Source organism: Cervus elaphus, chromosome 5 (assembly GCF_910594005.1).
Source record: "Cervus elaphus chromosome 5, mCerEla1.1, whole genome shotgun sequence".
Taxonomy (NCBI): domain Eukaryota; kingdom Metazoa; phylum Chordata; class Mammalia; order Artiodactyla; family Cervidae; genus Cervus; species Cervus elaphus.
Genome location: NC_057819.1, coordinates 104,399,436 through 104,421,992, shown reverse-complemented (window position 1 = coordinate 104,421,992; position 22,557 = coordinate 104,399,436). Strand labels below are relative to the sequence as shown.

Below are 22,557 nucleotides of genomic sequence, written 5' to 3'. Positions count from 1 at the left end.
AGAACAGAAAAAGCAATATAACAGCTGACACGAAAGGAAGGAAGATGCTCCCCGCTAGCCCCCCAAATTGATCCTAAACCAACTGGCACCCTTTCCTGTACACCCTTAAAGAACTAAGCATTATGAAAACAAACTTTAAGACGTCATTTTAAATTAAATATTTAAAAGTACCTCATTTGAAACTCTAAGAAGAAGAAACACAGATAATTAGTTCCTGATTTAGCAGCCTGTCAATGCTGACTTCCTAACTGCCAGATAAAACAACTCCATGGCCAGGCTTCTTAGGAGACCTCTAGCATCTAAGTGTTGATCACTTCCTTTATGGGCCCTTTCCATGATGAAGCCCTCTCCTGTTTCCCTTCCTCTGACCACATATTCCCCTGCAGGCCCCATTACACACTCTGCCCAGTCCTTAAAAGCAGACTGGCCCCAAAGTCTTGTCCTTGGCTTTCTGCTCTGGCCACTTTACACCTGACCTGCCCACCACCATGGCTTCAGGTCAACCCTGTGCTGAAGACCCCAGGCTCTTCCCGCCTGGGGGTCCCACCCTTCCCAGCTAGCGCTCCCTGGGCAACTCCAATTCCGTGTGTCCAGTGCTGCGCTCCCCTCACACCTGGTTCTTCTCCCTTCAGTATTGCCATTCTTAAGTCTCAACACAACCATCCATCCAGTCTTCCAAGCAGAGGGCTGGAAGTTCTCCAAGGGCAGAGCAGCAAACTCAAGGGCCTGCAAGTTACATCACCTGGGTGATGAATTTATTTTTTATTTAAGAAATGAGTGTATAGGTTTTAACATGGTCGATTCTATGCAGTTTCCAGATGTCATTCCATTTAACACTCAGTACAGCCCTAGGAAGTAAGTTATCATTACTAATCCCACTTTATAGATGGGTAAACTGAGGCACAGACGTATGGAACTTGCTCAAGGTGACTGAACTAGTAAGAGCAATGACTTGAGAGCAGGGACTCTGGCCCAGAGGTCACTACACTCACTTTCCAGGCCATGACTTTTCTGAGGCAATGACTCAAGTCTGCCGAGGTAGTGTGCCACGAGCACAGAGCCAACAGCTATGGCTATGTTCCAACAAAACTTTTTTTACAAAAAGAGGCAAGCCTCGATCAACAGTGCTATCACCAGTTTCTCAATCACCCCTACACCTTAGAGTGAAATACCTTTGATATGGTCCCCAAACCTTAAAAGAATATAGTAAAAATGCAGAAGTGCCTGAAAAAAACACAAGTGAAGGCTTCTATAACCTCAGGGTGGTGAAAATATTTCTAAGCATTAAAAAAACTAGTAAGGCTTAATACATGAAAGTTAAAAATTCCAGTGGGGCAAAATAAAACAGAACAAAGCATCACCAAGTAAACATCATAAACAGGAAAAGCAAAATGTGACAGAAATATTTTCATGCATATGATGGATGAAATGCTGATGTTCTTTATTGACTGCCAAGAGCAGGCCAGAGCAGGACTAAGGAAAACCCTTGAAAGGATCTGACTGGATATGGGGGCAGACTGGTCCCCAAGGAGGCAGGAGGACGGAGCACAGTGGGGAGGAGGGACCTGCCCAGCTGCTAGGACAGGGGTGGGAATGGGAGACAGGGGAAAGGGAAGAAGCCTTTTTCTGGGGAGGAGCTTAATCATTCCAGGTTACCACGTTCCTTTAAACTCGCACAGAGTCCAGGCAGGAGGCACCGTGAAGGGAAGGTACTCTTGAGTGGGTTATGAGTAGATGAGAAAAGTCAGTACAGCAGGAAGATGGGACAGAGAGGGTAGTTAGAACCAAATGCCTCAGGGGTTCTGGACCTCAGCCTGCGGAGAGGGGGTGCGGAACCTCGCAGGGCTAACAGAGGAGGTGAGACTGGAGATGATGCTCTCAATGGAGAGCAAAGAATTAAGCCTGACTCCAGGGTTTCCCGTCTGGGGGAAGTGAAGAATGCTGGTATTACTGACAGAAGTGGGGTGATAAGAGAAGTAATGTGCCGGGCGGGAGGGAGATACTACAGTGCACATAGAGAAAGATGGTCCTGCTGCTGGGGGAACTCGCTTCCAACACCTGCAGACAGAGCAGTCTCATCTTGGGGGTGACATCCTTACGATCCTATCTGGGGTCATTCTTAACATGTCAACACATGGCTCGCACACTGCTTGTGTAAGTGACACAAGGTAACTTCTGCGGGAATGTGATGCCGGCTCAGCCATCGTGAGACAGAGACCGCACCTGCGATCAGGCTCACTGTTAGTTACACTGTGCAGGTCTCACTGTGATTCCTCTGCTCCTTTGTCAAATTCCTGTGTCTATCTGTCATCCCCCCAAAAAGACTCACAGTGAGCTTGGTGGCTGAGGAAGAGGTCATCTCTTTACCTCCTTCTACCCTGAATTTCAGGCTCAACTCTCTTGAAAAACAAACAAGCACTACTTTCTCCCTGATTTTTCTCTACTCCGAAAATGTTCTGTCTCATCTGTTCCTTTCCCAATTCTGCCTGAGTAACATTACTGACCACTTTCTGTCCGCGAAGAATAACGTAGTTTTACTGTATTAGCCACCCATTCCCCACCTGTAATCTTCACCTTCTTCTCATCCAAGGGCTTCTCTGGTGGCTCTGGCAATAAAGAATCACCTGCAATGCAGGAGACGCAGGTTTGATCCCTGGATCAGGAAGATCCCTGGAGAAGGGAAATGGCAACCCACTCCAGTATTCCTGCCTGGGAACTCCCATGGACAGAGGAGCCTGGTGGGCTGTAGTCCATGGGGTCGCAGAGTCAGAGACGACTGAGCGATTGAACCACCGCCATTCTTACCCAAGAAGGAAAGGACAGACCAGGCGTTCAGTCTGCAGGGTGGGCCAGAGCATCCTTCTAACAGGATTAGCACAGAATAAGCCATTCTGAGGCTGAGCTATGAGATGAGGTGACAATAAAGCTCGGCCAGACTCCCAGGGTGGCTGTAACAACCAAACGATGTGACTCATGGGTTAATACCCAAGCAGATACAGTAAAATTTGGTGCAGTCTGCTAAGTTTCGGCAAAAACATCCGGTACCAAACCTCTTTGCAGAGAAGCAATCTACATCTCTGGGTACGTGGGACAATCCCAGAGGCCCTATGAGAAGCAACCACAGCAGTGAGCTGGGGGTCCCAGCGCCTGTGGGTTCACGGCCCATCAAGCCCAGCAACGCAGCCCTTCTTGGTTTCAGAACTGAATTGGGATGCATTCTCTTACTGCGTCTTTACAGGACAGCAGGTGTAAACACACAAAACACAAGGAAACAAACAGGACAGACATTCCGTTTAACTGCAAGTAAAAGAGAGACTCTTTTTAGGACAATGTTTTGTTGTTGTTTAGTCTCTCAGTTGTGTCTGACTTTTTTGCGACCCCATGAACTGTAGCCCACCAGGCTCCTCTGTCCACAGGAATTCTCCAGGCAAGAATGCTGGGGGCGGGTTGCCATTCCCTTCTCCAGGGGATCCACTGCATCCAGGGATTGAACCCAGGTTTCCTGCACTGGCAGGCATATTCTCTACCACTGAGCCACCAAGGAAGCCCACAATATATTCAGGGTAATACTATTTACAATTCTGCATAAACAAAATTCCAAAAATTTGATTTCAAATCCCAATTAAGTTGAAGAGAGGAAAAAATACTAAAAGAGGACCCGCAGTTTAAAATATTCCTTTGGGGGCAGTAATAAAATTAGTAGTTTGTTTAACTAAAAGAAGAATTTCAAGTAAGATTGATGAGACCAAAAGAAATCCCCAAGTACCTGTGAGTTTGATTTTGGACAGCCGGGCCAGGATTCCTGGCAGATCATCCGCACGCAGTTTCATCTCTTTCCACTGCTTCTCCTCTTTCGTCTCTCTCCCCAGAGCTACAGAGCCCTCAGTTACTGAGGCGGGTTCTAGTCCTATCAATGCTTTTTCACTTGGCTTTCTGGACAGAGGCAGGCTGGGGGGTACAAGAGGTCTCATCTCGCATATTTCGGCTTTGGCCTCATCCAAGGAAGTTTTTTCAAGGAAAGGAGATTCTGCTGGTTCTGGCTTCGGTTTTATTTGCTGCTTGAGGCTTCTGTTTAGTTGTGTGACATACTGAATTAAAAAAAAAAAAGTACACATAACTTATGAAACTGCAACCCAAAATGCTCTTAAGTGGCTGTTCAGTAACACTTTACATCAGTCCGACTTCTACAGTACTTAGAAAGATTTTCCTGCACCTTTATAAATACTTGCTGAAATAACTCCTATTAGAGTATGTTACGTGGGGGTCACTCTACTAAGAGATGGAGAGGACAATTAACTGGTTTTCAGATTCCATGACTTAGAAAAAATCCTAGGGGTTTAAGTTCCCTGAAAGAAAGATAAATTGATTTCTTACTCATCTCCCCCAGGATTTGCCCCAACATAGACTCAGAAGTTGCAGGTTTAAAATTCCAAATACAGTGCAAATGTTTTCTAGACTCAAAAGCCCAAGTCAACCTGCTGACTTTCCTTGTTGCCCAGCGAGCAGTGCAGAGAGAGGCTCCAAGGGGGCCACAACTCAGGGCTCAGGACCATCAGGGCAGTGGGAGTGTGGACAGAATTGGGCTGAAGACTCAGAAAACCTCTGTTATTTACTAGCAAAAAGGAGTAACTGTGGCTAACATCCATGAGGCACTTTACAGTTTTAAACAACATATACCATTAGAGTTTATAGGAGAAATATCTCATTCAGTCTTCTCAAAAATTGTGAAAGAAGACAGATCGTTACTAGTATCTTGTGCTTTAATTTTCAAATGAGGAAACCAAGGCTTGGAAACAATCTGACAGAGCCAAGAATAGAAAACTAGTTAGTTACAGATGCTCCTAGGACTAAAGCCCTTTCCTGATAACTAGCTAAGTGACTTTTTCCAATTACATTGCGAAGGCTTGAAATTACATACACTTGTCTGAGGAAGGAGTTACAAACTCAGGAATGAATTCAGAGTTCTGTTTACATAAAAAAAAAGCATCCTATGTATTTGAGTTTGTCTTCTAAATATCCATTATCCTCCATCCCCAACTTTACAAGTCTGATTATTATTGGAAACTAAAATCTCTCATCAAAATGAGTTTTATTAAGTTAAAAGATTTTAAAAGCTAAAATGGACATTGTAAGGTTAAAAAAAAAGATAAAAGAAATGTCAAATAGGGTTTCAGATTATGAATTTGCTATTCTTTCATGCACTGAAATTATGAGTTTTTAGCTGTGGTTTTTTCATTCTGCAATACTTTATGATCTGAGAAAGCAGCAAATGTAAGTTACCATGCTGACGACAACATGGAGTCAACCTGGTCCAAGGTCTACAAACAGATTGAGCTACATTATGAATGCCCACTGTAAAATGCCCAGAAAATCACAAGAACTCAATTTGTTTGAATCTGTTCAGAAGTGCATGTTTGACTCTCACTGCTGATGTAAGATAACAGGGAGGTCCTACTCTTGAAGCAATTATTTCTGTATTACTGATATATTCACAGAACTTTAAAGAATATAAAAAGATGAATTATAACAGTTCAGCTTTTCCTAACTGTGGCCTACTCAAAACATGCCAGCAGCTTTCCATCTTCTCCAGACTTAATCAATAAGGTCGAGATCATACTTTAAAACTCAAGACACCAGAGTTATTCTGGTTTCAGTTAAGCATAATCAAAACAAGGGATTAACGTTGTGGAAAAACTTAAGAGGGCAGGAAATAAAAGTCTTTTTCATAGAGTACTTGTTGCAGCTCTTCTGACAACAGGAATTTCTGAAATCCCCTCGTACAGGGAAAGTGAAGGCAGAGAGCCCAGTGAACATGGTCTTCCGAACCTACCATACGCCGGAGGAAGTTAAAGTGTTGAAATGTGACCCACTGCTGATTGACATTCCTGAGAAGATGCAGGAACCTCCGAGGGGACTCCCGCGCAGCTCTTCTTTCTAGATACCAGATGCATCCTCCTCCCCAGCCTATCAAAGAAAGAGGAAAAAAATTAAAACAGCCATTACGTCTTACCAAGCGATGTGTGGACCTACCCAGAAGCAGAGCCAGCAACATGGTGGGCAGTGCATGTGCGATGGATCAGAACTCGGAAATGATCTGATCCAGACTCATGAATGAACGGTTATCAGTTGGCCCTGCTCACTGTCCGAGTATAATTCTCCAGCAGAGTTAGGGAACTTGTTCATCTCAGGATCATTAGAAGTGAAAATGTTAGTCACTCAGTCATGTCCAACTCTTTGTGACCCCATGAACTGTAGCTTGCCAAGCTCCTCTGTCCAAGGGATTCTCCAGGCAAGAATACTGGAGTGGGTAGCCATTCTCTTCTCTAGGGAATCTTTCTGACCCAGGGATTAAACCTAGCTCTCCTGCATTGCAGGCAGATTCTTCACTGTCTGAGCCAGCAGGGAAGCCCTCAGGATAATTATGCTTTTATTACATCAAACGTTGAAATGACCAAACCATCAGTCTCTTAGAGAATAAAATGTAAAACAATCAGCTTGGTCACTTTCTAAAGAGGATAAAATGAGAAGCCCAATTTTTCTCAATAAGTAAAGTGAGTGAGTAAAGTGAGTGAAGTCGCTCAGCCATGTCCGACTCTTTGCGACCCCATGGACTGTAACCCACCAGGCTTCTCCGTCCATGGGATTCTCCAGGCAAGAATACTGGAGCAGGTTGCCATTTCCTCCTCCAGGTAATAAAAGTAAACCGGAAGATAAATTTCAGATTAATATTTTGGCCATATTGGGTAAGTCAACTAAAAGACAGAGGGAACTGCTCTCACTAAAGTATGACTCTATCAAAGCTGGTTAGGAAAAAGCTATTTTCGGTGTATCCAAATGTGGCTTTTAGTCATTCATCTCTAAACCTTCTCTCAAATATCAACAGACCCAATGCTTCTGTGTAAAGCCCCATCCTGGGAAAGCCTCCAACAGGAACACAGCATAGACAGCCACCCCCCGCCTCCCCCCCCCCCCCGCCAACCATCCCTTCTTTTAAGTCTTTTCTCCTGTGACTTCCGTGACCCTAAGGAGTCCTGGTTCTCAGCCACCCATCACTTCTCCAGTCCTGAAACCCTAGGGTAATTTTTAATCTTCAAGCCATTTCTAGAGTTGCTATGCCTGTTTCCATCTGCTGAGGATCTCCACGTGGATGGCTTGTAATATGTCTCTCAGAACACTTTAGTCTCACCCTTATCTCTACTCTGTCCTCTACTGCAGATAAAACCATCGCCTACTTGAGATTCCAAGACCACCTTGAACTCTTCCTTCATCACCTAATAACCATCAGCTCCAGTCAACTCGGAAATACTGGTCAAATCTGTCCACTTCTTTCCCTGCCGCTGAGAGATACAGACCCTTATCATCTCACACTTGGATACTGTAGAGTTCTGGGATACAAACCACTCATCCTGACTTTGGTTAACTTCTTTCCTCTCCAATCCCAGTCCCACAGGACCAGAGGGTTTCTTTCTGAAGCCCAGAATACACATCATTTGCCCAAACACGTACATGTGACTCACTGCCCTGCCCCCACGATTTCAGTTTGTTCATCTTTGTCTATGCATCTCCTTGCTTGCACCGTCCTGTTTCCACTCTGCCTGTCAAATGTCAAAGTTTCTTTCAAGCACTCTATCATTTTATACTCTTTTTTTGTAGCACTTCTTAATGCAGACTGTTTCTACATCATTTTTTTTTTTTTTAGTTCATTGAAAGCGGGGACTCTGTCCTGACCTCTGCTACAACAGCAAGCAGACTATCTTCCATATAAGAATGAGATGAGGGCTGATGACTGGGTCGCCCACATCGCTCACCTGGACAGGGGGTTAGGAGATCTATCACAACCCTATGGTAACCACGGCAATTATCTTAGACTGGAGATAAGTCCCCTCTTCACTGAAATCATATCCTCAGCACTCAGGTAAATACGACATGCTTATTTTCCACATCCGTGAATACATGGTGTCTGTATACATGTATAGGAAAGAACAGTAGTGTTGAAATCAGTCCACTGATTGAAATTTCCTTTGAATTTAGTCCTCTGATAGTCTATCTTTTTTTTGATGGTATATATTTTTCCTTTCTTGCCTTGACATTGTTCTTTGGGATAATAGGATTTCAATATTAAAAGATTATGACAAGAATACACCAAGTTTTATCATTCTATGCCTTAATTTCAAAACCAGTTGCGAGTTCCACTGGTCCAATGAGAAATGTATGTTCCTGGGAGGAAAAGAACCATCTTGGAAAATCTCTCTAGAGATTGTGTGGATTAAAAATTAGACTTTATGGAAACAAAATCAGCTTGGAAACAGCATTTTTATATGATGAAAACACTTCATTTAGTCAAAACAATCAGTGTCCAGAAATTTAAAGACATTTTGGCCACGTGTCAAGAAATATAGGTTTGAAGATACATGGCTTATAACAAATGCATTAAAAATCTGGACACAAACGATCACATCCATTATCCACCATCAACACTGAGCCAAGATTGTAGGGCTTTAAAAATGAAGTGCGCGGATATGAGACAGAAAGGTTCTGAAAGTTTTCAATGGCTATAAAACACTGCTAAGCTTTGGAAGAACAGTCGGGCATGACCAAACCCAGGAGGGCATGTAGACACCTGATACAGTCCCAGTGTACCTTTCTGCCCGCTTCCCACCGTGCAGCTTCCATGCCAAGCGCTTAGAGTAATCTTCCAAGTGTATCATAGCAGGCTGCACAGACCACTTAATAGCAGATCTTTTGGTGATCTTTTGGTTCATAGCTTCAAGGAAGCCAAGCTGTCTATTAATTCCTCCCACACCAGCATCAAAAAGACAGATCGAGCAACAAGCCATTTGAACCATAAGCAGCCCACTTCCTGAACTGGGGAATTGTGAGTAGTGCGGTAGATCTATCCTATAGGAAGCTGAAAATACAGAAATGAAAGCAGAAAAGCACCCATCTTGAGCAATGCATGCTGGGAAAAAACCTCCCTACAGACGAGATAATTCCAGCACTAAGAATGGATGAGCTCTCTGAGAATGACTATCTAAGGTCAGTATCGAACACTCACAGTCAGGGATGGGAGAAGGTCTGAGACTGACGTCTAGGGTCAGAATCGTACATTCACAGTGAGGGATGGGAGAAGGTAACAAATTCAAAAAGAACCACAGACCTTTCAAATAAAATGTTTCATTGTAGAAAATTCCAATCATATGCAACAGCAGAAGAATTCAATGAGCCCCCATTACTGATCCCCCAGGTTCAACAATGCTCAAATCTTGGCCAATCTTGTTTTCATCATCTATACACACTCCCACTTCTCACCCTCCTCGCGACCTTTGAACCAGAAGAGACCTTTGAGAGCATCTAGCTGAACAGCCCCAGTTTATAGACGAGTAAACTCAATTCCAGATAATACAGTTGCTATGCCCTGAGATCACACAGTCAAAAGAGACACACAGAATAACAATATTAGGAGAAAAGAAGAGAAAGGAATTTCAGAGTAATTGTGATCAACATTGCCAGATGGGAATCCCTGAAGGTCCAGTGTTTAGGACTCCATTCTTTTACTGCCATGGGCCTCAGTTTGATCCCTGGTTGGGCAACTAAGACCCCATAAGTCCTGTGGCTCAGCCAATAAAAAAAGTTTCTGGAATTTCCAAAGGGAGTCCATCTCGAATATGGACAACCAGTGACACATTTCTCACACATCAGTTATCACCCTAAACTACTGGGGACAAAAGAATGCCCAACCTCCACTTTAATGTCTCCATCAGGACAAATTCATTCATTCATAAATAATTACTCAGCACCAACAATGCACACAGGGTATTGTTTCAGACACTGGGGACACAGAGATGAACCAGAGAGAAGCCATCCCAGCCTTTACAAGATTCAATCTTGCAGTTGGGAGAAACACATAGTAAATCGGTTATATGTAAGCAATCAAAGGCTTTTCTAACCATGATGAAGGAAACGGGGTGATGTGATAAGAGAGGGGCGGGGTTCTACCTAGATAGTGTGCTCAGGACTCTCTTAACAGGAAACATTTGAGCTGAGACCCAGGCAAAAGGCAAGAAATCACATCTACATTAAACATGTAATTGTGACAGGTTCTTGGCCTGGTGGGATTATATCAGGGACCACACTAATGGTAGAAAGACAAAAGCCTGGGGGGCGGGGGATGGTTATGGCCCGCAGTCCGAGGTGATCACCGTTTTTATTATTGTCATCATGACCCTTTATATTGGAACAAGGCTTCCGGGTTGGGGGGGGGTGTGGGGGCGGGGAAGCAAAGCACTTGCCAGGTCCTCACAAGTGCAACGTACAAGTAACTTACACATCGCTAGAACCTAAGGCCTTGAGAAGCCGAGAGGCTCGGGGAGCCCCCAGGTTCCTCTGTCCTGAGCCTCCAGCCTCTGAAAACTGAAAGAAGCACCAGACATCGCGTCCCCTACCCACCTCCGGGGGCTAGGAGATGGACGCGGTGTGCGGACCACCGGAACCCCCATGCAAGACTAGGCCCTAGCTCCGAGGCCCCTTCACTTCAGGCCGCCCCGAAGGTCACTTCCCTCACCGATGCCCCAGCCGACCTCACCAAGGGCTCCCAAGGTTGCAGACAGGCGGACCACGGTGTAGCACGTGGCAACGAGAAGAGAATTCCCCCAAATCCGTGCCCGAGGTGGGGTGCAGTACCTGTCAGGAGGCGTGAGGAGAGAGTATGCGGGGATGCGGCCATCACGCAAGAATCCAGCCGCCCCCTGGGAGCCCCGTGTCCTCTCTCCTCACCGGCTGCTGGGCGCCGCCATCTTCCTTCCCCGCCCCACTGTGGGAAGAGTGACGCGTCCGGTTCGTCACTTCCGGCGGGCACGAGGCGGAAGCGGAGAGCTGCGGCTGGGGTTGGGGAGACTGCAGAACAGAGGGGAGCGCCCTGGGCAGAGGGGCCGGGATCTGAGGTGCTTTCGTGGGGGCGCGAGGTACCCGGGGGTGACAGAAGCTTCCGAGGAAAGGCTGCGCGCGACGGCGAGCCCCCGCCTCCTGCCCCGAGGCCGGCATCCCTGGCGGGACCCGAGAGGCCTAGTGCTGGGCTGGGCCGGCCGGGGGCTGCTCGCGGGCCGCTTGCAGTTACCTCCTGGTCCTTCTGGACTGCCAGCAGGAAATGGTTCTGGGGACGGTGCCTCCACCTTCCCGCGCCGTCAGTTACAGCGTTACCATAGTCGCCGTTAAAACGGGAAACGATGAACTCGGGCTCATGGGCCCCGAGCCACCCCGAGGAATCGTCTCAGCGTCTCGGGATAAGGAAGGTGCGTGCAGAGTTTAAGATTTCGGGCTCTGGAGTGACCTCTATATCCCTGGCTGCACCTTCTGGCCTTCTGACTGTTAAACAAATGTCCCAAGTTCCCTGAACCTCGGCTTTGTCGCTGCACGACGCAGATCCTAATAGTATATATTATTTAGGATGGTTGAGAGAATTAAATGTTGTCTCTGTGGTAGGTAGCCAGCCGGAAGCCTGCCATGGCTAAGAACTAAGTTAGCATCTGTGCCCTGGTTAGGAAGGCAGTGGTCAGCAGCTCTCGCTTCGTCTGGTTTTGGAGTTGGATTTCTGCAAGTAACAGTGCACCGAAGGAAAGAGATTCAGTTTCTGAAAGAGGAGCGAGAAATAGGTAACTTGGTTCTAGGAGGGTAGTTTCTCTGTCTTCATTGATAAGGTTGTAGGTGGCCGGAACTCTTTCAAAGCCTTGATGAGCTTACTACAATAGATAAAGACCTAGCTTTCTGTAGACAAAATCCTAACCTAAAATGCAGGATACACTCAGTTGACACAGAGCTATCTTTCTAGAAGCAAGAGATATCAAAGCCTAAGGATATGAATAGAGTTTTTCCAAAGAAAATACACAAGTGGCCAGTAAGTACACGAGAAGATGGTGTACATCATTAGCAGTAAGAGAAATATGATGTAAAATCTCCTTTAGATATCACTTCATGCTCCCTGAGGTGGCTCCAGTCAAAAGTACAGATAAGAGATAACACCGAAGTGAGAGCGTGGGGAAACTGGAAGCCCAGTATGCCACGGATGGGAATGGAGAATGGTGGAGCTGTCTTTGAAAACAGTCTGGCAGGTTTTCAGAAAGTTAAGGGACTGTCACATGACTCAGCTATTCCACTCCTAAATGGAGAAATGAAGACATATTAACTCACCAATAAAATAGGTGGTGACAAGACAGGCCTTGTTTGCTTCTTGTTTGAGGGAGGCCTCCTGCTTAGAAAGGGGCCCCTGGAAAAGGTGGATGCTCAGGTCCTTCGGGAGCTGGGCTCCCTGTAGGAGGCCGGGGGAGGCTCTGCTCACGGCCTCAGGGCTCCTGGGCGGGGTGGGGGTGTGGGTGTGTGGGTTTGTGTGTGTGTTCAGGGCCTCAATGTGATGATAAGCAGTGGCTTCACCTGCCCTCTCTGGAGGCTTAGTAAAGTTGACTGTTGCCACAGTGGGCAGCTCTAGTGTTGGGAACTGAGGATATTTCAGGACCTTTTCTTTGCCTGTGGCTTCACGGCAATGCCCTAAGTCAAGTCAGGTCAGAGATGGAAATCGTACCAGTATAATTTAACGTAGAGTTGAACACATACAGAATTGTTACCCAGGTCATAGAAAGGGCGAAAAAAGAACTCTTAAGTGTCACCCAGGTAGTAGCTTCCGGAAGCGCTCCAGCCTCTGTGCCTGGGGGACGGGAACGAGTTCCGGATTATCACAGTATAGAAACCAAGAGGAACTGCTGCTCTACCAGTGCTCTGGTCTCAATGCGGGAACTTCAGGTGTTAGGAAAGCTGCATGTGGCTTCTGCCACGGCTAATGGGGTGAAGGAGCAGCAGAGGGAGGCTCCCTGAAGCCACATGTGGGAGGAAGGAAGGAGCCCGGGAGCCCCTCCCCTCCATCCTCAGGCATCACTCCCTTCTTGGCAGAGCAGAGCAGTGGGCATGGCGAGCCTGTTACTTTGGTTTGCAGACTCCCGATGATAGCACCACAGGCCCAGGATCAGGGTAAGTTTGGAGCCAGGACAGAGAAGCTCTGTGAGTTCTGAGGTGAACAGCTGTTTCTGGTGTACCGGTTGTTGCTACTTAGTCGCTAAGTTGTGTCGGACTTGTGACCCCATGCAGGCTCCTGTGTCCATGAGATTTCCCAGGCGAGGATTCTGGAGTAGGTTGCCATTTCCTTCTCCAGGGCATCTTCCCTTCCTAGGGATAACCCATGTCTCCTGCATTGGCAGGCGGGTTCTTTACTGCTGAGCCACCTGGGAAGTCTATACAAATCCACCTCCTCCAAGTTCGAATAACCTAGATTGGCTCCTCGTTTCATTTAATTCCTCCAAGGTGACCAGTAGGGATCCTGGTGCAAGGTCACTCCAGTCAGACATTACCCCTCAGCTGTGACCTTTTCCAGCTCTCCACCCCAGGGCTGATTCTATCCAGGAGCTTGGGGATATCAGAAGTGGAAAAGAGAAGTTCAGGAATGCAGGAAAAGGAAACAGCAGCAGGGGAATGCACTAGAGTTAACTCCGTTCCCTGCTGTGGCCTTCCACCTCTTTAATCAGCAGACTCTGAGTTTCAGGGAAGCAGTACGGGCAGCCCAGGAGATAAGTCACGAGTGCCTCCCTCCAGTCCGCCGGAAAATCTCAGTCATACTTGCCTTGAGTTTCTGACAGCCAGGGAGGCCCTGTGACCCAGTTCTGGTCCCAGAGAGAGAAAGAGAAAGCTCTCGCTCGGGCAGGGTGGCTGGGAATAATCTCTTACCGATGAAGCTGGGCGTGCGTGGGGCAGGGCTCTGGGCCTTCCCCCTGCCTTTCCTCCCCAGGAAGCAGGGCTGAAAGTGAGATTCCCTGCACTGAGGCAGCCTCGCAGTTGTGAAGTGATGAAACAAGCTGCTGAGGGAGGCGGGGTGGGAAAAAAGAGAGCCCAGGTTCTGGATGAAATTGCTCGGGCACCACTGGAGCTTGAGTCTGCAGACTTGGCTGCAAGTCGACTGTTCTGCTCAAGTCGCTTCCTGGGTTTCCCATTCATTGCATCCCAGATGATATAGTCACCAGTGGGACCCGGGAGCCAAGGGTCCTGCCCCAGAGCTTGGTGAGGAAGATGATGTGGAGAAACAGCCTAGATTGTTCCAGATGGCTGAGACACATATCACGTCTCAGAAAAGTATCACAGACTCAGTAGGGTGGCTGTTTCCCCTAGGATGTCAGTCCTCAGTGGTTTCAATGACACGCAAATAAAAGAGGCAATTTTGTGCAAACTGGCTTCCCGTCTTGTTTCTTGGCTGTTGAATGTGTGCCCAGTTCCTTTGCTGATGTCAGAATGTCCACATCAGGAAAGCATTCCTTTCCGGGTTTCCTCCTGCTCAGAATCTTGAAGCCTGGTGAAGAAAACGGTAAGATGTTCCAAGTGTCGCAGGGAACAAATCCTGTTAGGCACTACTGGTTGGGAAAATCCTAACGCATAAAGAGCATCCATAAGCACATAGGTTTTTGTTAGCTACCAGGAGCTCTTAAAAACTGTTCTCACATGTTCTGGTAAGTGACCTGTTGACGTTAAACTGGAGAATAACAAGGTACAAGGACATTCGCTAAAATATAAATAAGAAGGATCCCAGAAAGGTTATTCTCAGAAAAAAAAAAATTAGCAAGCTACTAGGAAAACATAAACAATTACATCTTTTCTAAAGTTAGTTACTAGTTCTCATCTATGGACCTTCTTTCCCCCTACATTTGTACCTTTAAAACAATAGCAAAAGATGAAGATGTTGATTTTTTTGAAGTATTGATGCATGTTTGCAAAAGTACACCATTTCTTTAGCACTTACTCTGTATTACCTTCCTCAACATGACATTTACCTTTCACAGGAACCCAGATCTGTGTCATCTCATTTTCAGAAGATAAGCTTGAGATCTTAAAAGATTTTAAAAGAAATAATTTTTCCAAGTTCACATAGCTAGAAAGTATGTACCACAACTAGAACTTAAACCTGCCTGATTTCCAAGGCATGTGTTCTTAATCCTAATTCTGGGCTGTCTCCCATATTTTATGTATTATAGAGTCCTCATTATCTGGCCTTTTCCCTACTAGTCGAGTTTCACATTTCATCAAACAAGTGAAGTTATTGAAGTCTAGCCCCCAAAAATTATTCGATTTTGCATTTTCTGACTCGGGTTCAATTTCCTCTGACCTCAGTTTCTGTGTTTATAGAACAGGAATACCAATACCGGGTCCACCACATCAATTCTGTTGCGCTTTCCAAACTTAATGACAGTTCATGTCTGGACACCTTCAAATAAAGCTCATTCCAGAGACCTGCTGAATCAAAAACCTTTGAGGGTGGGCCTGGACATCCACAGTTAAGCAAAATGACTTTATTGTTATTTTAAAAATCACATAAGCTTTGTATAAAAATGTCAAGAGTACAGAAAGAGAAAGTAAGACTTCTCAGGAGAAGGGGCCCTCAAGGAGGGTGGTGGTGATGCTGGTCAGGGTGGTGGTTGTAGTGATGATGAAGATGATAACACCACAGACAACCCCTCTTAGGTTCTTCCCGTGTCCCAGAATTTACATACCTTGTCTCATCTAATAACATTTTACCTTTTTTGCAACAATCTTGCAGCTAACACAGGATTATGCACATTTATACATTGGAGCTCACAGTCTGAGAAATCTGTTGGTACTAGGACTACCATGACAAAGTACCACAAACTGGTGGTTAATACAGCAGTTGTGTACCATCCCCCAGTTATGAAGGCTGAAAGTCTGAAATCAAGGTGTCAGCAGGGCCATGCTCCGACTGAAGCCTCTCTGGAGCATCCTTCCTGCCTCTGTCTTCACCTGGTGATCTTCCTTCTGTGTGTCTGTCTTCACGAGGCATTCTTGGCTCTGTGTGGGTCTCTGTCCACATTTCCCTCTTATAAGGACATGAGTCTAATTGGATGAGGGCCCACCCTAATGACCTCATCCTGATTTGATTATATTTGCAAAGATCCTATTTCCAAAGAAGGTGACACTCCTAGGTCGTGGGGTACAGGACTTCAGCATATCTTTCTGGGGGACACAGTTCAACCCATAACACTTAAGGATACAATGGGTGCAGGGCTAGATTTGAACTTGGGTGATGGCAGAATCTAGCCCTGTGGCCACCAGCCACCACATATCCCGTCTGGAGGAGGTCTGGAGGAGGCACTCAGAACATTTTGCCTCAAGCAGGAGGAGAAGTGATAAGTGGGGAGAAAATTCTTGCAACCATTTAGTAACAATTTATTTACAAGAGCACAAAGCTTCAGGCAAGTCTCAGACACTTCCTCTGTAACAGTTAGATGCCAAGTGACTCCACACAGCATTTTGAGGGGGGAAATCTTATGAGCTAAGACCCTTATACCCAGCAATTTGTCTTCCAGTGGACCAAGCAGGCATTTTCAAGAAATTCTAGGGCACAGAAAATATTCCATGTGTTGAAAAACTATTTGAAGATACATTCCAGTGGTTCAGAGGGTTTGGGATTATATAGACTAGGAAAAAAATCTCAAAAATAATTTAGAAACCAACATAGGGATTGCCAGCTTTTAACTTCATAAAGGCATTTATAACAAATCAAACTACCATCTCGTGTCCACATAATGGCTTCATAAAAAATTGACCATTTTAATGCCAAAATATTAAAAAGGGTATAATCTGATAGCTACTTCAATGGAATAGTTTAGCTTTATGAAAAAAATATTTGTATTTAATATATTTTACCCCAGAGGAGTGAAGAACTTATTTCTGAAGATAAGATCTCACCCACGAATGGGTGTTTGAGAATCAGGACGTCACGGGAGCGAACATAAAGAAGGACAAGTGAAAGTGGGTTCTGGCTAGTGCTCAGGATTCTTGCCACTGGGGGGAAAATATGGTTTGAAACTGACCATAATCATTTCCATCTCCTAAGGAAAATTGCAATGGGAAAGTAAATCTTCGCAGTGCTACTCCCTTCCACATACAGAGAGCAGCGAGGAGGAGATAGCTGGTTCCCTCGGCTGACATCTGGATTTCCACTCAATCTTTTTCAAGCTCTTGTGAAAACAGCCATGAAAGGATCACTGGTTTAAAATAATGATCTGCATTCGCCCATTTAATGACTTCTCCCTCCCCAATCCTCTGTAAAAGAACACATCTGCCTTTCAAATTGAGGGTCTGCCCATTTGGCTATCATTTCTGCAAATTCGAGTCCAGGTGAGAAAAGAGCCCATCAATCTGCGATTCATAGCACGTGAAGGGCGAAACTCACGCATGGAGAAAGGAGGAGCCGCCAAGCAAAATTCTACCAGGACCTCCCTCCCCAAGCCAAGAGCCAGAGGGGCCGGGAGCCAGGACAAACAGAACCTGGAAGCCAGCATATCAGGTACAGACAGAGAGGCTGCTTCAAGGGTTCAGTCGCATTTACACTTGGAATGAGCTCCTGGTCTAAGGAAAGAAGGCCAGCCGTGAAGCTGGCTTCAAACTGAGGAAATGGGTCTGAGTCGGGAAATACTGCCCTGGAGTGTTGCCCAAGACCCTCGCTGAGTATGAGCTGGAATGACAGTCAGATATGGAGGCTTCCAGGCACCGCGGTGACATTCCCACCCTGTCTGTGTTCCCTTCCTCACCTTCAGGCAAGTGGACCTCCTAGCTGGTACAAAGTAATCTGGTGATGAATCAAAGCATGATTTCCCGGAACTTTCCTGGTGGTCCAGTGGCTAAGACTCCACACTCGCCATGCGGGGTGGGGGGTGGGGGGGCCTGGGTTAGATCCCGGGTCAGGGAACTAGATCCCATACGCAGGCTGCAACTAAAGGTCCTGCATGCTGCAATGAAGACGGAAGATCCTGTGTGCCACAACTGAGACCCGGGGGCAGCCAAGTAAATAAGTGTCGGTCGCTCAGTTGTGTCTGACTCTGTGACTGTATGGACTGTAGCCCTCCAGGCTCCTCTGTCCATGGGATTTCCCAGGCAAGAATACTGGAGTGGGTTGCCATGCCCTTCTCCAGAAGGTCTTCCTAACCCAGAGATTGAACCTGGGTCTCTTATGTCTCCTGCATCGGCAGGAGGGCTCTTTACCCACGGAGCCATCTGAAAAGCCCTTACCTTGTATTATGCATTTTAGATAATCTAGAAATGATTTAAAGTGTACGGGAGGATGTGCATAGGTCCTATGGAAATACTACACCATTTTATATAAGGGACTTGAGCATCCATTGACTTTAGAAAAGAGAGGTTCTGGAATCAATCTCCAGGAATACTGACGACTGCACTCTCTCTGGAGGATAGTTTGTTAAATGTCTCAATAAGTTCCTACTGGGTAGTCTACTTCTAGGAATTTATCCTGAGGAAGTAATAATACATTTGTAGAAATAATTGTTTATTAAAATCATCATCCAATCTCAGTTTCAGGAGCAAAAGTTTGAAAAGTTCCAGTAATAATTCTTGGTAAATAACCAACATGTCTTGACTGAATAAGTTGTTTTAAGTCCATGTGCACAGAGATTGTAAATACGGTTGTAAAGGTTGTTTATAGGCACTAAAATATTCATAGGCTATATCTGAATGAATAAAGCAAGCTACCTACAGCATGTTCCTGTTTTAATTTCAGGGAGTTTATATATGCCCTAAAATTTCTAGAAACATTTGTTCAAAATGAGCAGCAGTCATCTCTGGCTCATAGAATTAAGACAATCTAAAATCTTTTTTAATTCCCTGTATTTAAAAAATACATATAATTAAGGCAATCTAAAATCTTCTTTTTAATTCTCTGTATTTAAAAAATACATATATTCTGCAACAAGTGTTTGTTTTGTTGTTCAGTTGCTCAGCCATGTGTCTGACTCTTAGAGGCCCCATGGACTGCAGCATGACAGGCTCCCCTGTCCTTCACTATCTCCCAGAGTTTGCTCAAATTCGTGTCCATTAAATATGTATCACTGAAAAAATGGAGAAGGTGAAGGGAAAAAAAAAATAGTGAGACTCCCGGAGTGGCCACTGCTAGACTCTGACGTGTGGATCAAAAATGAATGCCTGTTCTGCCCTCATGGCTGCCTGAAAACACACACATATTTCAGAGCTGGCCGCATACTTTGTGGTAGCTTTTTATTCCAAGGGCTGAAGTCTGCAGACAAGCTCAGCCAAGTACAGCGTGTGCCCCCTCGGGTGGTTTTTGGAGCTCGGCAGGGCTGAGGAACACTCTCTCTTTTACCTCTGGAGGAGTCCGTCCAGGGCGCTGAGGTGTTGACAGAATCTGTGCTGGGAACAATGTTTATTTATATCTGCATGCCATCATTCACAGCTAAATCGAGGGCTTTCTCCTAATTTGCTCACAGTTTGCAAACATTTGCAGTTCTCCCCGCTGGTGATCCCTGTTTGGGTTTGGCTGGGCTTGAGCAAACGGAGAGGAGCTGAGACGCTGAGTGGGGCTGAGTGTTGTGCTTACATGATCCGCGTTGGAGACATGAAGGTCTCCAGACTCCTGCTTTGTACCTTGAGGACTTACATCTGTCCTGCTTTTGCTTTTGTTGTTGTTGTTTAGTTGTTCAGTTGTGTCTGACTCTTGCGACTCCATGGACTGAAGCCCACCAAGGTCCTCTGTGCGTGGAATTTTCCAGGCAAGAATACTGGAGTGGGTTGCCATTTCCTCCTCCAGGGGATCTTCCCGACCCAGGAGTCGAACCCACATCACCTGTGTTGACAGGAGGATTCTTTACCACTGAGCAATGAGGGGAAGCACTGCTCTTGCTAGAAGAAGTTTCTAACTGTGTGACTTTATGTGTGTGTGTGTGTGTGTGGCCAGTTCAGTGAGGGGACCCTTTGTAATGTCCCAGGTAGGGATGAGCTATTTATATCCATTGAATGTCTTTATAGAACATGAACATTCCTATACCCCTCAGTTTATTATGAAAATTTTCAAATATTTGAAAAGCAGAGCGATCTGACCCTACCCAAAGAGGGGCAGGTGTAACTGCTTCAGCAACCATCAGCGCACAGCCAATCTTATTCTCTTTCTAGTCCCACCACTCTCCCATCCCAACTACTAGACACCACAATGACTGCAGCTGTGGAGTTCAAGTTAGAAGCTACAGAACTGTGAATTGTGGGGTGAGAGAGAATAAAGCGAAAGATGAGGGAGCCAGACAGACCTGACCTGAAGCAGACTTGACCATGACAGTTTCCTGCCTGGTCGGTCTTAGGCCACTTAACCTTTCTGATCTTCATCTGTGAAATGGGAACAGTACACAACTTACAGAGCAACTAAATACATTAAACACGTGGTCCAGTTAAAGTACCAAGCACCATTCTCTGTGTCTAGCAGGTCCTCAGTTGTCATTTTATTACTGTTTCTCTTCTATCTAGAGCAAAGAAAGAGAAAACCTAAAGCAGAGAAAGTCCTCCGTAACATCAGAATTGTCAAACAGGCTGATAAATAACCGTTGCCCATTTGCTGAGGTCGTTACTCATATTCCTGAGTGCAGGGTGGGAGAACTAAGAAAGCAAAAGCAAAACATTTCTGATTTAAAATAGATTATGCTATTATCTGAGTTGGATACTTTAGATTCCAGGGTACATGTTTGAATCTGTGCATCTACAAGATGTACATCTTTGTGAAAGAGAAATTTTAATGATGTGTATTTTTTCTTGTTTTTTACTTGTAAATCAGAAAGGTTCTTTTGCATACCAGAGGCTTTTTGAGAAGTATTTACTTTTATTTATTTATGTATTTATTTGGCTGCACTGGGTCTTAGTTGTGGCATGCAGTATCTTTTAGTTGGCACATGTGGGCTCTGATTCCCTGACCAGGAATTGAACCCGGGCCCCCTGCACTGGGAGAACAGAGTCTTAGCCACTGGACCACCAGAGATGTCCCCAGAGGTTTTTAAGCACAGAAAACAGAAGAAGAAAATCCATACTAGAAAAAAAAAGTGTGTCTCAGTTAGGAAATAACTTCTCAGGACTTTTCCATGACTGTCCCCTTCAAATTATAACTAGGGCAAATTTGGTGCAAATGATGGACTTGAAGAGAGTTTAGAAAAAGAACCAAATAGGAAAACTACTGTATTAAACAAATTTTTTGATTCATTACTTCCAACCATTGCTTTATAGAGAAGGTAGCTGGACACCTTTATTTACCATGCCTGCATTTATTTACTGGGCTGTTGCTTGTAAAATGGGTCAAATGTCCTGTTTTGTTTTAATTTTGTCGTATTCCATTTGAACTGAAACTAATTTGTTCCTTAAAAACAAGAAGATGAACACACTGAACTTAGGTACCTTAAGGTGTTTTAAAAATTCACAGAAAAATCGTATTTAATACTGATTATTATTTTATCAAGAAATTATGAAATATTTATATTGTTAGAAAACTTTGTCCAAAGTATACGACTTCGGTATATATCCATTATTGAGTGTCAGGAAAGCTTGAATTTGCTTAAGAACTCCTTCAAGGTTGTTGTTGAGAATTCTGCCATTAAAAAAAAAACAAAAGACAAACCAAAACCTCCACCTTTCTTTTTTAATAAAGCACTTCATTTGCCAAGTTAAGAAATACGGAAATATGCACTTACTGCTGACTTAAAGGACTTCGCAGGTGGCCCAGTGGTAAAGAATCCACCGACCAGTGCAGGAGATGCGGATTGGATCCGAGAGTCAGGAAGATCCCCTGAAGAAGGAAGTGGCAACCCACTCCCGCATCCTTGCCTAGGAATTCCCATGGACAGAGGAACCTGGTGGGCTGCAGTCCACAGGGCCACAAAAGAGTCAGACATGACTGAGCGACCAAATAACAATAACAAGCTTTCATGGTGTTAGAAATCTGTCTCAAAAGGAAGTAACGGTACACAGCAGAAAGTATAGCAGGTATGTGTCTCAAGCCACAGAGACAGGCAAGCAAGAAATGTTATCTTTCTTTGGTGTATTTTACGCCTTTTTTTTTTTTTTCATAACCACTTATCTCCTAATCCAAGCTTCTATTCTACCAAGATTGGGGTAGCTTAGCCAATTGTGGATTCACTGCCCTTTTTTCATAGTGACTTAAAGAAAAAGTTCAACGAGTTCTAGAACTCCAGGACAAGAACTCACAGTGCGCACAGAAGGCCTCTGACCTCTCTGGGTGGGCTTCCTTGGAACCTCCACGCCCTGCCCCTTGCTGCTGCTGTTTAGTCGCTGGTCGTGTCCGACTCTTTGCAACTCCAGGAACTGTGGCCCGCCAGGCTCCTCTGTCCATGGGATTTCCCAGGCAAGAATGCTGGAGTGAGTTGCCATTTCCTCCTCCAGGGGATGTTCCCGACCCAGGGATGGAACCTGCGTCTCTTTTCTCTCCTGCAGTGGCAGGCAGGTTCTTCACCACGAGGGCCACATGGAAGCCCACCCTGCCGCTTGACTTCCCCAGAACTCTAGTTCTGGCTCAAAACACTGCGGGTAAATAAACTGCCATGCAGAAAGTGGGTTATGAGTAACAGTGTCTCCAGGGACATACTTGAATTTTCTCCTCACGCCCTGAAGAGACAAGGAGCAGATAGCCCAGCACAGGACATCATATTTATCTTC

At 45.4% G+C, this 22,557-nt stretch overlaps 1 protein-coding gene across 3 annotated transcripts in view; it reads right to left on the bottom strand.

Moving 5' to 3' along the window:
- LOC122694758 (protoheme IX farnesyltransferase, mitochondrial) overlaps nt 1–14,249 on the bottom strand; it is a 113,018-nt gene extending 98,769 nt beyond the window's left edge. For 2 of the 3 annotated variants that reach the window (XM_043903896.1, XM_043903898.1), the window contains exons 1-3: nt 10,681–10,871; nt 5,831–5,964; nt 3,767–4,088 (exon numbers count right to left, since the gene is read on the bottom strand). In XM_043903896.1, coding sequence (XP_043759831.1) covers nt 3,767–4,088; nt 5,831–5,964; nt 10,681–10,723 — 499 coding nt within the window. In that variant the 5' untranslated portion in view covers nt 10,724–10,871. Of the gene's footprint in view, nt 1–3,766; nt 4,089–5,830; nt 5,965–10,680; nt 10,872–13,764 lie in introns of those variants that run through there. The other variant, XM_043903897.1, reaches the window with a different exon arrangement.
- Nucleotides 14,250–22,557: the final 8,308 nt, after the last annotated feature.